General features: G+C 36.6%; 1 protein-coding gene across 5 annotated transcripts in view; it reads right to left on the bottom strand.

Moving 5' to 3' along the window:
- The window catches only part of LOC126871331 (phosphoinositide 3-kinase adapter protein 1), a 75,620-nt gene that overhangs the window by 5,150 nt on the left and 54,882 nt on the right, over positions 1 to 15,588 (bottom strand). For all 5 annotated transcript variants that reach the window (XM_050630007.1, XM_050630004.1, XM_050630003.1 and 2 more), the window contains 5 exons: positions 2,030 to 2,189; positions 1,382 to 1,769; positions 800 to 1,096; positions 570 to 705; positions 107 to 297 (listed from right to left, as the gene is read on the bottom strand). In XM_050630007.1, the coding sequence (XP_050485964.1) occupies positions 107 to 297; positions 570 to 705; positions 800 to 1,096; positions 1,382 to 1,769; positions 2,030 to 2,189 (1,172 nt within the window). The remainder of the gene's footprint in view (positions 1 to 106; positions 298 to 569; positions 706 to 799; positions 1,097 to 1,381; positions 1,770 to 2,029; positions 2,190 to 15,588) is intronic.

The raw sequence follows: 15,588 nt of genomic DNA, 5'->3' as shown, positions 1-15,588 counted from the left end.
TGGATCGTCCAAGCGACAATTTGCAATTAGGTATAGAGAAATATCACGAAAGTACCGGTTCCATTGGACTAACTGTGATGTCGCTTTAAAGGCGATGTTTTTGTACCATGTAGCCACGAAGCTGATGCGCCAATCTCGTATGTCCTGCCTGCTCTGCAAGATCCGCAGGGGTCAGTTCCGACACGTTCCTCAGGTCGCATGCTATATCACCGCCTGGACACTCCAACAGTTGCCAAGCTAATCTCTCCAGGCCGAAACGTGCGGCAAAGTGTAACAACGTCGGATTCTCTTCGGGGCCTAGAACAATTAAGAGTTCACTTTACTTCTTACTCTATCATATCTGTATAAAAATTCAGAACTTGACTTAAAAACTATGAAATGAAATTTTAATCTAAATCTGAATGTTTAAATTCAAATTCCGGATCATAGGATATCTCCTAACAATAAGATTCATAAGTTCTTACCAACCAGCCTTTCTATTAGTCCAGCAAGCGAAACAAACAATATTTAATATTTTCAACAAATACATTTGTCAATGATTAAACTATTTCAAATCAACAAATACTCACTTGAGTGAACTTTTTGGGTAGACACTACCCCACTGGGCGTAGACAGGAGATTGAAGTGCGGTGGAACGTTTCGTTGAAACGCGTGGACCATCCAGTTGTCCAATTTTTCGCGATCACCAGGATTAAAGCCGAAGGTCTACGAATGAAATTCAATTTTTACCGGATTTGAATCTATTTGGATAATCATAAGAATTTCGAATTTAATCTATCAAACTATTATTCGCATTTACCTGGCACATAAATTCTAGGGGATTGTCATGGGCTCTGAGGATTTGATCGAGTTCCCTGAGCCTGCTCTCGCATTTTACTTGCCTCACACCAAGCGGACAACCATTCTTCGCTATACGAACACCGACCAACATCGATACCTCTAAACATCTGTCGGGAATGGAGAATTGCAGGGCATAGGGATTTCTTCGTTTAACGTGGGCGATGTCAATCGCTTCGCCGCAGCGATCCACGATCACTGATACATTGTCCTCAGGTCGTAATGGGTCGTTTAACAACGCGATTATCCTGTTATGACCCTGAAAGTATTTATTTTCTTTTTATATTAAATTTATATTTTTTTCTTCTTCTTCTTGGAAACACACTTAAACCCAGAAACTTCCATAATCAAGCCTGTTTAAATATATATGTATATCTGTAGCGATTACATGTATACAAGATGCAGGATTGAAAGTATCATACAAGCAATAGAAGTATTTTTGTTCTTTAAGTTGATAAAATTTTATTTGAAGTTAATGAAATCGTTCGCTGCCATTTAGCTTTTTGCTTTAATTCAACGAAATTGTCTGCAGTGATTTACCTACCAGCTTCACTTTTTTCGGATGAACGGAAAAGGCGGTTTTGTCGCTCCTCAACGCAGGAGGCGGCATTGTGCCAAGAATTCCAACCGCGGCACCCAGAAGTTCACCAACGAATGTTTCGTCCTGGTCTTTCACGAAGAATTTTCTCCACTGATTGTATGAGACCAGAATCGACTTGTGGACGTCGCTGATGTGACTATCGTGGACACCCAACATCATCGCTAGTACTTTGTCGGCGATTAGCTGTCTGGAGAGATTCGTCGCGTGTTCTGGCCGAGTTTGCACTCGTTCCAACAATATTGGACACACGACGACGATCTGCAAGCGAGCCGATCGAATCCTCTCCTCGGTGCCAGGTTGCATCGATTCTTCGATTGTCACGTGACGAACTCTGTAATTTCCGATTTGATGGAGAAATGGTTAAAGAGATGTGATTAAAAACTTATCAACGATGATGGAAACATAGTTAGAAATTATGAAGTATGAAATTATGTTAGAAATTATATAGAATGGTTATACTTTGCAACGATATAATAGAAATCCATTTATTCGAATGTGAATTCTTATTGTATGCACGAAAAATCATAATGAAGAAATTCTGTATGATATGAATCGTTTGTCAATAAATTCATGAAACTAAGATCTGCTTACTTAAAAGGCGGCCGGCCTTGTTGCCTGCTGATCTGCTCGAAACAGGCAGTGAGGTAATTGACCCACAGACTCGAAATTTCGCTGTCCTTGCTCGATACGAACAGTACATCATCTTCGGGATGTGAATCGATCTTCGACAGTCCGGTCGCTGAACGAGATCCTGCAAGAATTTATTTTAATTCCTCAAACTTCGTCGTACGTTCGTCTATTCATTTTAATATTGTAAAGACAAAGCAGGTTACCAATTTATGAAAACTAAATTCGAGTAGAATAATTATAGAGAAAAGAGAAAGAAAAAATGGTAAAATAACAGCGTAAAATAAATCGATAACTCCTGCTATTTACACCTGGTCTTAATTAACGATCAGGTTAATTTGTACAAGCCATTAGCGGGAAGGCACACCTTGCTTTAGTTTTCTCCCCCGGCGGAGTCGCGTTCAATTTCGCTTAATGCGGCTCGCGACACGCGACGTTAATGAAATAATACCCTTCTAATGCGTTTGTTCCGCATTATTCGAGAAAACGACATCACGGAGATGTCTGATTAACACGGGCGAACGCCGTCACGCGAAAATCTTGATGAATCATCAGTGATGATCATCGTGATAAAATAATAATATACTTTACTCCGCTTAATTTCGTATAACTCGTTAATGATATGAGTAGAGATAGTATCTTTCAATTTCATTGAATCTTTTCCACGTCAGTGCTTGATTTGACAAGAACGTAAAAATTATTATTAATCTCGTGACCCACTCACAAGGTAAGCTGATCAATTTCGTTTTTCGAAAATTTGTGAATTACAAAGTATGTGATTGATACTTGAATTGGTAACCTTGAAATATGTCGTAGAACAGTGAACGCGCGAAACTGAGGCTCATGGCTTATCTAAACGTTTCACAGCAGTCGGCAGAAAGAGCAGCTCGTGAGTTTATCGAGCGTACAATGGTATAATTAATGGGGTCGTCCATTTTCCATAACCACGATCGTTTCTTGTACAACGGGGCTTTTGTGCCGCTTGATATCGATATCTGACAGAAACCGACTGGAAACGCACCAGGGCTTATGATCCCTGCATCCCAAAATAACTAGAAAGAGTTCACTTTCGTTCTCTTTCTTCTTCTTTCTCTTTTTTTTCTTCTTTCCCATCCCTTTCGATTATAACACCCTGCCTATTATCGATTGTCGTTCGACAGGTTTCATAAAATAATTGAACTAAGCTCATAAATGGTAAAAGATGGGACACTGTATGATGTAGGTAAGATGGTACGTATAAGGTACATTTACTAACTAACGTAATTTAGTTAGTTTTTAAATAAAGTAAAAATAATGTAAATAGTAAATTAGTCTCCTAAATAAAACAAAAGTTTTTTTTATGAATGTCAAAATTCCGAGAAACATGGAAGTTTTATTTCATTTGTGAATGAAGAATTTTGATGACTTAAAAACATATTTATTCAAGTCTTTACATATATCAGGCACAAAGAATAATACAACTTTCTCCTTCTCTATTTTCCTTTCAATAGAAAAATTATTTTCCCTTTCCTTCTGTATAGAAAAATAGCAGAACTTTATTCGTGTCTACTGTGCAGTCTGAAGAGAGAAAAAAAAGATTTGAATCTATAATAATCAATTATTTTTTATAAATTTGGTATATCCTTTAAATTGAGGAAAAATAACGAAGTTAACAAAATAGTTTCGCCAATAGCCTTTAATTGTTCAACAGCAAAGTTATCATAGTGCGAAACAAATAAATATAAGAGGAAAAACTGAGGAGAATTATTTTCAAAGCACATAGTTGTATAATGAGTAAGGATTTAAAGATGCATCGGAATCGAAACGATGATGGAGTTATGGGAGAATGGAAAGCTTCATAGCCTTGCTGGGGTACGAAGACTCTGAAAATAACCGGGCACGGGGTAAACTTTCATTTTCTCCCCTATTCCTCTGTACGCGCACAGTTTTCCGTGAAAACCGCGGACAAATAAACGCACTGTTAAGAATAGAAGAACACCATAGCCGGTGCAAAGGGTTCGTTTCCGTGTTCGTAACACGTGGTTTCCATCCTGAACACATAATGTGAAGCGAACGTCAACCTTTTCATCGAGTCGAACTGGCCTAAACTTTGCTCTCTCGTTAAAAGAAAAAAGGCTTAGATAAAAATAATATTCCTAACTTCTTGTCTCTATCTTCTCATATTCTTGAGAATTCTTTTCAGTTATCATAGATGGATTATTCATATTACTGTTAACATTTATTATTATTTCATTAATATTCGATTATTATTGTTAATTTTTTAAATGAACATATTAAAATAGCAGAAATTTCTCTCAATTACTAAACGATTACTCTGTTTCGAATATGTTATATAATAATGGAAACGTAAAAGAAAAAATATATTTTCGTGGCAAGAATATTCCTTTTCAATTATAAACGTATTAGAGGGGATCGATGATTGAAAGATCTTCCTTTCCGTACTTGGCTTCTCTAGTCGCCATGTTGGCGGTTCTTGCGTTTGCTACGTGACGCGCGTGGCTTCCGTTTTCGGCGTATCCGGTCTTCCACCGAATTAATAGTCGCAAACGATTAAAGTCGCGAGCCGTTATGTGCGCTCTTCGTAACACGATCCTGGCCTGCACGACAGGAAGCATTATAACGGATGTTTTCGAAAAATATAATTCCGCTATTGCACTCTCGAATCGACGTCGATCGGCTTTCTACTCCTTTTATTCTCCTTCGCGAATTAAAAAATTGTTGAATTCTGTCGAAATTCTTCTTTCTATGCACTTTTTACTCGATTACGTCGCTGTTTACTTTTACAGCTTTGCAAATTCTTTATAAGGACGCGTAAGAAGTAGAACTTGATGAGATATCAATATCACAATTATTGCAACTGTGCAACGATATCGTGGTACTCGAGTGAACATCAGGCAGAAAGAAACTTCCCTTGCAGCGCACCCTTTAATGCATTTCTTAATATACTTTCGTCCAAACAGACTGGCTATTCGCGTACCTCGAGATCTTTAATTTACCACATCTACCTACATTTAATATTTACTGCAGTCTCTGCAACTACTCTCCGTTCCTGCTGAATCCTATTTCTCGGATTTAAGGCAAAAATATTCGATGTATCTCCTCCGAGCATACTCTTACTTTTTAATTTACTATCTATTATACAATGTGTGCAACAAATACGAACGAATTATTTGTCAAAAATTGTGCGATAATGTTAATTTAGAACGTTTGAAGATATTATATGAATTTTTTCAGATCCCTTCAAAAACTATTATATCCACTGAAGATACGAAAGATCCGTGTTTATACTTCAAGTGTACGTAATTTTTCACGCAATAAGAGACAAACGGAAATATTTGAAGCTTCCACGAAAGAGTAAAAAGAAAGCATAATGTATAAATCATTTTGACAAAAACCAGGACTCTGAGTTATCTCCTAAGTCACGAAACTTTTTGCTGCGAGATGCGAAACAGGAGAAATAAGTCGAAAGACACGGGCGTACATAAATTACGAGCAAAACGAGACACTTACGCGTGATGTTGGACAAATCCAAGAAAGTCGGCCGGTTTCGTCGCCGGGACCGTGGCGTTTCGCACGTGTTCGCCATATTTTTCTGCGGGACAAACTTCTCGGCCATTTCCTTCATTCGGTTTCTTTCTCGCGCGTGCCGTTTCACCCTCCAAATATTCACCAACACGAATTATTCGCGTATTTACCACCGATTCGTGTTTTCTTTCATCGTCGATGATGAAATGGAAAGGGAGAAAGAAATAAAATGAACTGTTCTCGAGAAGAATTTCACTCAAAGGACACGGAGGATCGGATTGAACGAACACCTTCGATTTATCGTCGACGACTGACCGGTTCGAAAGGATCGATTCGATACGTGGAATGACCATCGTCGAATTCGAATCGTTTCCCCCACCAATGATCGACGTTCGCGTCATTGTTTTCACGTACGGACTCAGAAATTAGACGATGCCTATAATTATGATGGACGAACGTGGAATATTAAGTATACGAGTGTCTTCGTTTGTTTTGGATCTGAACGGTTGCCAAGGGATGGAGACAAAGTTCTGTCACATCTGGGGATGTGGCTTTTTCTCCTTGCTCTCTTTTCTCTTCTTTATTCGTATATAAATGTATTTCTTTTTTTTAGGAACACTGTAAAAGAAAGAGGAATTCGAGAAGAATTTTTACGCTAATTTTATTACAAATATATCGGAAAACCGAGGCTGTATTCGCGAATTGGAAGTTGTTTCGATATGTAATTCGGTGATTAGAATATTGAAAGAAAGAATTATCGTTCATCGAAAGATAAACGAAATCTTTGACGCGTCTAGCGTGTAACGATTTAAGAAATTCAGAAATACGTACATTCGTTTGAAAATCTTTTAATAGCTTACAAGAACGAATTACAATTAAAATTGGAATATAAAATTTCGAATAATGTAACAGAATTATACACTAAAATAATATGTGTATGTAAATATTAGTGGCAATAAAAGTATAAATATTAATATTACATAAATATTAATAGGATATTTGAAATGAAATTTATCGTTGATAGTTTAATCGAAAAATCCGTTGAAGCTCGTCACATAGCACGATAGATGGTAGGAATAAGCGATCGTGTAAAGAAGAAAAGGCTAGAACGTCGCAAAGATGGTGGCTGGCATTTGTATTCGGCACGGCGCACGGGTCCCTGCATACGATTAGCATATACTGCATATCCTGCGCATCGGGTGCATCAGGACGACAACACGCTTTCGAATGCACGAAATTGTCTCCGTCGGGGAATTCTCGAAGGACGCTTTATAAATAATTTCTACGAATTCTCAGATTTCATCCCCCGTTCGCTCGTCGTTTGTCCTTCGTCAACACACCTATCTACGTCCCTGATAACTAAAAAACAATTCTGCGGTTTTCGCTGGATAAAACGAGGAATACGCGTGTCCTGTTTACGAGCGATTCCTTTTCAGAATTATATCTATATAGGGTGTTCCGAAACACGCGGATCTAATAATATGAGAGTAATTTTAGGACACAAAAGAGGAAGAAAATTATTTGATTCGTCCCTTGAAAATGGAAATAAATTATTATTCATAAATATTGTTCGATGTTATTAACTATATCAAACATGATCTCCTTTCTTAGCCGTTTTCGCCTCGTAGTAATTTTTAAATATTAAACTGTACTATTTTACTCAACTATTTAGAATCGTTGTTAGAAATCGTGAGTTGTATTTGAGTTACTTATTATTTGATTTTAGTTTTTCAATATACAAACTAATAAACTGACCGCAGAAGGACGATCAATCGATCGCCTCGATAGCTAAATTAAATATTTTGGATTTTTAGTACAGTACTCAATTAAAGTTTACGGTCCGTCTGATGAAAACTGGTATATTTGTATTTAATTCGTCGAGTAATGCTAGAAAGTATAATAGACTTTATAAAATATATTTTCTACTGTAAAACGAAGATTAACCTAGACCTTTCTGAACACCCTATATACGCTCTTTCGATTAACGATGAGATCGATTAGCGATCGAGACAGTCTATACATTTTTTATTGGCGTCGCACTGGCGCGTCAATAGCGTCAGAACGGTTCATTAGAATTTTTAATTCAGCTATTGTTGCGCATGATGATTTTGGACGCTTTTAAACGCACCCTTATAACGATATATGGAACACTGGAGCACATTTGTAAACAATACAATGGATCGGTTATGGTCGAGGAATTTTCCTTCAACAAAATTTCGTATTGTTAATATACCTCTATATATAATAATCTAAAATTAGACAATTAATAATTAAATACAAAGAAAATAATATTACCAAAGTACTCCATGCTTCGTTTCGCATAATGATTCTCTTCTTTGATCTTCATTTTCCCGATGTAATATCTCTTTCACAATTGTTAATCGTCGAGTCTATGAATTTTCAACACGAACACATCGTACCAATCATTTTACACCCCATATAAACACGTCGCCTTCGGATTTGCACGAATTTTGTACGTCACCGTGAAGAGTTTGCTCGACACGTTCCATTCGATGCGGAATACCAATGATTTTTGGTACGGGGAAAAGTAATAAATCGAAGGAGAAAAAGGGAGAACGAAGATGTCGATGGAACGGACGAAAAATGGTAATAGAAGAAAAAACAACGTCCTCCTGCAGCGCGGCGCGCCTCGTCACTGAACATCATCTCGAGGGTTGATTCGGGAGATGCGTTCGGGGAACTCCGTGGATCGCGCGCATGCGTGACCAGCTGCGCTTAGATCTGCGCAGACGCCACGTTCAAATATTTTGGGAATCCACGTGGTTGCCTCGCGTGAGAACCGCGGCACGCGACGCGAAACTTTAACGTTCTCATCAATTTTAGAATTACAAAGCAGAAGTAATTTCAAACGTGTAATACAATTTACATTTTGCGCTAGAGTGAAATTAATTATTCCGTATTACGGAGTTAAACGAGCACGATACACGTCGTGATAAGAAACTAGAATAATGATCAGTTTCCTAACCTATCTTTTAACCATGTTCTTACACGAGATTACATATTTGGTATTAAGTACGATATTTTTGTTTGTTCTTCATTTTAAAAGCGATTATTATCGTGCAATTAAATTAAAGTTACGAAGAACGAGTCGTTATATGAGTAGAAAGATCGGCGCTTCGTTTCGAAAATAAGATCTGATAGCGATCGCGCTTTGTCTACTCGGGCTGGCTTAATTAGTCATTAATTGAGTTAATTAAGAAAGAACCGCGCGGGTATTCCAGGATCGCTTTACAAGACGACTCGTCTTCGAATGAAACTCGCGTACTCTTTAGCCTGCAATTGGTGCGCTCTTTTCGCGGACTTCGCAATCTCTCGAGATAAGGAAAGACGCGCAAGCTCACACATCCTAAATAAATAGTCTGTGATCCTAAACAGGAACATGGTAATCGCGATGCAAACATCCTTCCCAATTATTGCTAAATTTTTTTATGCGTATTCATTTTGTATGATACACGTTAAATGCAGAATTATGAAAATCAAGAAGATACTAGGAAAATTTTTTGATACAAAAGCAAGTAGAAATACTCGCCTACATATACAAATGATGGTCTTCTTGTCTAATTAATGCCCATTCATTAGTACCAATTTATTATATTTTTCATGAAGTATGTATATAGTTCTATTATCGTTAGCATAAATCGACTAGACTGAGTACAGTATTTTATAATAAGTACTTGTGTTATACTACAACGATTTTTACTTTTGTTAGTATGGTACAAAAAATACTAAATTCATGAAAACTCTTTTACCACTGAATCATACTACTTTTAACGATATCGCCCAAGTGCCCATTTTTTTCTCTTTCCTCTCCCTTTAATTTCCTTCTTTTTCCACAAATTAAGTTCTCCACGGAGCACTTGACACCGAGATACAAAGAGTGCTCACATGTGGAGAGTTGAACCACGCTTGCCGGCGATTTTCTCGACGAAAAAACTTAAACAGGACGTCCATTCACGGCGAAATCGAAATTCCAGCGAGTCGCGTTTAGGCGGCTCCCTTTTACACGCTCCTATTTCCGTTGCCGCTGCAAACCGACTGCTAGGAGGTTCCACGACGTGCTACTACGTTTTTTCTTCGCGCAAAGGCGTCTCGTGCGCGATGCTTGTTCTCCACTGACGCAATAGCCAACCGTCTTACGTATAATTTTAACGAGAATTGTTGAAATAGTTTAACTAGAAATTTTTTGCAAGAATAAAAGATTAAAAAAAAGCTAGAGAATTGGATTAAAAATCTTTGTATAAATTTGAAAATAAAGCTTACTCTATTTGATAACATTATATACATGTTAACAAAAAAAGACGAATGAAAATTTGTATAAAAGCAATGTATTTGAATTTTGTGCTATTTATTTCTTATGAGAAACAGTTCCAACATCTTTATGAAAATTTAGAAAGAGAATTTATTCTATTTGGAAATACAAAGTCCGACAAGGAGAAGTAGTAAAAGCGGATAGATTTGTTTCAAAGAAACATCTACAAAGGAAGATGCAATAAAATCATCATAAAGGCAAGGGTTTCGTTTTAGAAGGATTCCGGCAGGTTTTTAAAGGACACCAATTACAGTATATCGCTTCCGTTGGATAGCGTTTCCTCCCATAGAAAACGAACGAAGAGGTCGTCTGATGTGTGCCCGTGGAATAACAAGGAACGGGAAAATAATTGCTTCCAGGTATTACTTGGCGGCGGAAACGACGAAGACTACTCCATTAAAACACGATTTATCTTTATCAACTACGTATGCGTGGTTTTAAACATCAGAAAATAAAATCTAAATATTAAATGTATAACAAAACATAACATAATCATTTCTCCAAACAAATTTTTTATTCAAGAAAAAAAAAATCCTATCGTCAAGAAGCAATTTCTACAAATGAATCTCTCTCAGAGATAGAAAGATACTCCTTTTTCTATTCATGTAAGAAACTTCATTACATTCATTCAACGTAAGAAACAAGAAAAATCCCCCCAAATATTTCTTCGACTACAAATTTTTAATCGAAGAAAAAAAGATACCCCAATTTCTCTAATCTAATCTATTTATCGTCAACTACTTAGTACAACAAGAAGTTAATCCCTCGAGGGGAAAGGGAGAGAAAGAGAGGGAGAGAGAGAGAGTCTTTCACAGAGTCGGTATGTCAGCTCTTTTTTCCCTCGTTCAACGCAAGGAACATCTAGGACAAGCCTCTACTTGTTACCTTGAACTTAGATAAGCGCCCCTTGGGCTCGATTATAATTTGACGAGCGTTTAACGTGCGTTGAACAACGGCGGCTGTCCGACGAATATTTTATTTGACAGTCTAAACGCGATAGTAATTCGTTTACGGTCGATGCTCGACCCTCGCGTAACCCCCTAACTGAGAAATTGGGCCTCTCCAATTAAGGAAACGGTCGGGGAGAGAAAGAGAGTATGTGCGGCGTGCGGCCGCCGTCCGAGTGACCGAGCTGAGAATACGAGTCTTAAGGTCTCGGAGCACGGCGTCGCGGCGTCTTATTGCGCGTGTCGCGCATAACAAGTTGTGTACCACGTTACTAGTATGTCAAGACTATGTTAGGCTTCAATGTTGAGGTACGCAGGATTAATGGTTTGGATTGAGATTGATAGCAAAGTTGGTGGAAAGCATTCGATGTTTATGGGAACGATAATTTGTTTGTTGAGCTGGTAACCGGGAATTTAATGTTACATCGGGTATCCTATTAAACGGATGGTATTTTGAAGAAGCATAGAGAAAATTTTCGTCCCTTATTTCTATTGGGTTGGAGAAGTTTCGAGCGAAAGGAATAGAAAGAATGTAACGCGAAGGTAAGATAATGCAGCGAGAGAGTGAAAAAGCATGTAAGACTTGAAAAATCTCAGCATGTTTTGAAAACTGAATTACTTTCTATCGCAGTATTTTCTTTACACCCTTGCTTACTGTATGAAAAGAAGAAAATTCAAAACACCGACGATTCATTTTTGATTTTTATTTCAACCTAATCCACCTCTTAATCTTTAGCTAACCGCCAATTAGCTGACGGGAACTCGTATTTTAGCGTGGTCATTATCGTCATTCAGAAACGCGCATTAAAAAACATGCAGTGCTCTATATCACCGGTCTCATGCAACAACACAACTATGGGATATCGCGATGGATACGAAATTAGCGACTTCTCCTCTCTTTCTTTCACCCACTTTTCCTCGATAATTAATCGCTTACCGCAAACGGTTCATTAATCGTTCGTTTCGCGTAACGCAGCGAGACGAGACGGGCGCGAAACGTTGTGGAACGTGAAAATTTATCTGCCATTATATACTTCTAGGCGAGAATTTCCACGAAATCAGAGGCAAACTGGCGACGCTTTATCAGTCTCTGTCTCGGACGAATTCGTAAACATCATCGTTCTTCTCTTCGTTTCGCGCAATTCAATTGTTATTAGAGAAAATTGTACAAGTTACAAGTTACCAATACTAATACATTTTACGTAGGATTTATTGGACGAAATGTTTTAAAATTATAAAGAAGAAATCTCATGATTTATAACTTGCGGTTTATCGATTTACTGATATTACTATGTAGTTGCTAAATTATTGTCCAAGTCCTCTTGGACCTGCAACGTCGAGCATTGCAACGATTATTTAATTAAAAAGACAAAGATTATTTATAGAGAAAAATATTATTTCATTAAGAAAGAGAATTGTTTGCACTCGTCTGTTCACATATTATATTTTATATTCCAAACTGTTGTATATCCCTTTGCGCAAATTATTTCGCATAATTAAATGACATATATTTATATGTCACGAATAATTAAGTAACACGTGTTTACGTGTTATGACCATTTTAATGTATATCTCAAATCCACGCGTTTGTCTGGCACAAATGACTAATTACAAATATGGGTTACAGACGATGCAATATCAGTCACATCGAAATCCATGTCTTTCTATAGGCGTTTCCATAGAATTGTAATAGACACAAAAGATACATGAATAATCATTGAATGCATTGGACTTTGACAAAGTTTCAGATAAGAAGAAATCTCAATTGTTCTGTAGTAGACTCCTAAATCATAATTCATAACAATATCGTAAAGCAAATATAGCTATATAACGAAAAAGTAAACATAGTATTTAAAAATTAACGATTTAATATCACTACACCAACTACTCTCATTTTTTCAAGAAATCCTTCAAAAATCTCAGTCGATTATTCATGATCAGAACATATTCGACGAAACAAACAGCTCGAAATTTCGATATAGAAAGATAAATCAGAAGAAAATGTGGAAAATTTGTTGGCAGAAATCCTCTAGATGATAATTGAATCTTATTACCTGGTCTGAATTAAAAGAAAAGATCAGACTATTACGTACACAAAGAGATCCGCGTGGTGCTGAACGGCACTCGACGTCTTGTAATTAGTCATATTTAGCAGCGTCGAGAGATATAAATCGCGAATTCGTGGAACCAGCGAACGAAGGCCTGACATGAAAAAGGGTTTCTGGCGGCGCGAACGAACGAATTGCAGTACACAGCTACGACAACGCGTCTGCCGACGCGTTTCCTATGACATTCTTTGTGGTGATGTCGTTGCGTCGCAGAGTTGAGCAAAATTGTACTCGGATAACTGGTAACGAATAAAGATAAGGAATAAAATTTGTTTCGCCAATAATGACAGAATATCTAATCGAACAAGAATTTATTCGATTGAGAAACTATTCGTGTAAGAATTTATCTGAATAAAAATTTATTCAGACCACTTTATCCCTTTAAGAATTTATTTCGATAAAAAATGTATCTATTTTGAGTCAGGGATGGAGAAAAAGTACTGTACGTGAAATATATCTTCAAGCGCAAATTGTTGTAATATTGGCTCTCACGACTAACTTCTTCTTCGGCAGGAATGAAACGATGCGTTTTACTCTTTCTATTATACTTCTTTCTTTCCCACTGTCTCAGTAAAAAGCTCGTTCTTCTTTTAAATATCACCTTAGAAGCGGTATTACGAATTTCTAAGATTTTAATGGCACGATTCCTCCAAAGAAACGAGAGGGAATTGAAGACGAAGGAGACAGCGGTGACTGTAAATTAGGATTATCTGGTTGGCACTGATTGAACCAAAAAATCACCGTGGCCCTTATTCGTTAGAACTATCTCGTATACAGGATGCCGGGAGTTCTCACAGATATAATTTATCTATGTTACTCATAAATTTCCACGGAGATAATAAAGAAACCAATCCTTCACCGGAATTTCTCCTCTCGATATTTTGACCCTTGCACGTGGCACCATCGAATGATATAACTCGCGTATACTCACGAGATCGAAAAACACCCTGTGGTGCATCAAAATACGGGAGTAATATTATAGGTAATAATTCGTGTAAGTTCCGTAAATTTCAAGTAATCGCAAATATTTCTTACAAAAATTCCCTAAGGCACATCGAAGATAATTTTTATAAAAGAAAACAGATGGATAGTAAATTATGTGCAAAAAGAAGAATTATTGCGATTTATACGATAATTCAAAATAAGAAATAACTATATCTTGTTTATTTAGCGTTGCTTGATATTTGTAAAAAATGTTGGAAATATTAGAAACATTGAAAAGTTTTATTTAATTTAAGCTTAAATGGAAGTGTAATATATTAGAGGGAATTTATTAAAAGATGGGAGTATGTGCGTCATTTCACTATAAATTGTATTTATGAAGATCTGCTTGATATAGATATATTTTCCTGTACAAGAGTTTGATCGTTTTATATTTTCTTCAATAAGTGCTCTTATTCTCGAAAATAGGCAGTTATGACGGAAAGATTGATTTAACGTAAAAATGCGGAAGAAATATTTACATCCACGGGTAGAAAGTGGCTCCTTTTACTGGACAGTTTCGAGCACAAGAGTATCGAGTTACAAGCTTGGAATCGCTCCTGAAAATAGGCAAGCCGTGGGACATGATGTAGAAACACTTTACTTCCTATAGGGGTTTCTCTCTAGACATTTTATTTTTTTTACATTTTTCATTATCTAAAATAAATTTTGTAGATTTATCTACTTAAAGATAATAACAAGATTCATCATTGTATAGGAAGTTTCGGTAAATCTCGAATTACAGTTTTAAAACGATTGAAGATAAAAAACAATTTCATGTCTCAAAAATTAAATACATAATTCTAATAAAACAGAAGTAGGATGTGTGTTAGAGATATTTCCCCTCTAAAAAAAAAGTTTTATAATTACATAAAATTTATTTCCGTCTCGACTGGTAGATCTAGAGCGACAAAAATAATAAATACTCTGTGATTGACTTAATTGACAGCAATCAATCAATAATTATCTGATCGTTCCAGACGACACCCTATTGTTCTTATTTCAATTTTTTTTATCACCAAGCATCGATTTGAACTCAATTTCCTTTCTATACAGAGCAGTAAAAAATTGTAATATATTAAATATAAAATAGCTATCTTATGAAAGATTTAACAACAAAATAATCGAGCAATAAACGCCAAGAATTGGATATAAAAGGAAATTATAACGAAGCATAAAACGTTAATGTAATGTGTAATAATAACTTCATAATCACTAATACATATGAGCAATTAATAAGTAATTCGAGATGGATCGAACGAGAAGCTATAATTATTTAATGAAACAGGCTTCTTTATCATCATCCGTGATTTATTATTCTACAACTCAAACAAACTTTTCTACGTGGGGAAACACTAGCGGAAAATTGTGGCATAAATTTATGAGGCTTATGGAGTCAAAGAGGTGTGTCTGGTTACTCTTGAACTTTTAAGATAGACGCTTAACGAACTCGAAACTTTCCGAGTCATGATCTTCGTAGGCGGTCGACTCTTTACGGAAACAAAGGAGCGACCGGGATCATTCGATTATGTCGATTCGTTAAACATGCAAATTTTGTACCAGCTTACGCTCTGTCGAGTTGAATTCGGTCAAGCTCTTCTGAACTTTACTTGAATGTTGATTTCGTCCTTC

This window comes from Bombus huntii, chromosome 11, assembly GCF_024542735.1.
Source record: "Bombus huntii isolate Logan2020A chromosome 11, iyBomHunt1.1, whole genome shotgun sequence".
Taxonomy (NCBI): Eukaryota; Metazoa; Arthropoda; class Insecta; order Hymenoptera; family Apidae; genus Bombus; species Bombus huntii.
Note: the sequence above shows the minus strand (reverse complement) of the source record. Positions and strands in the feature narration are given on the sequence as shown.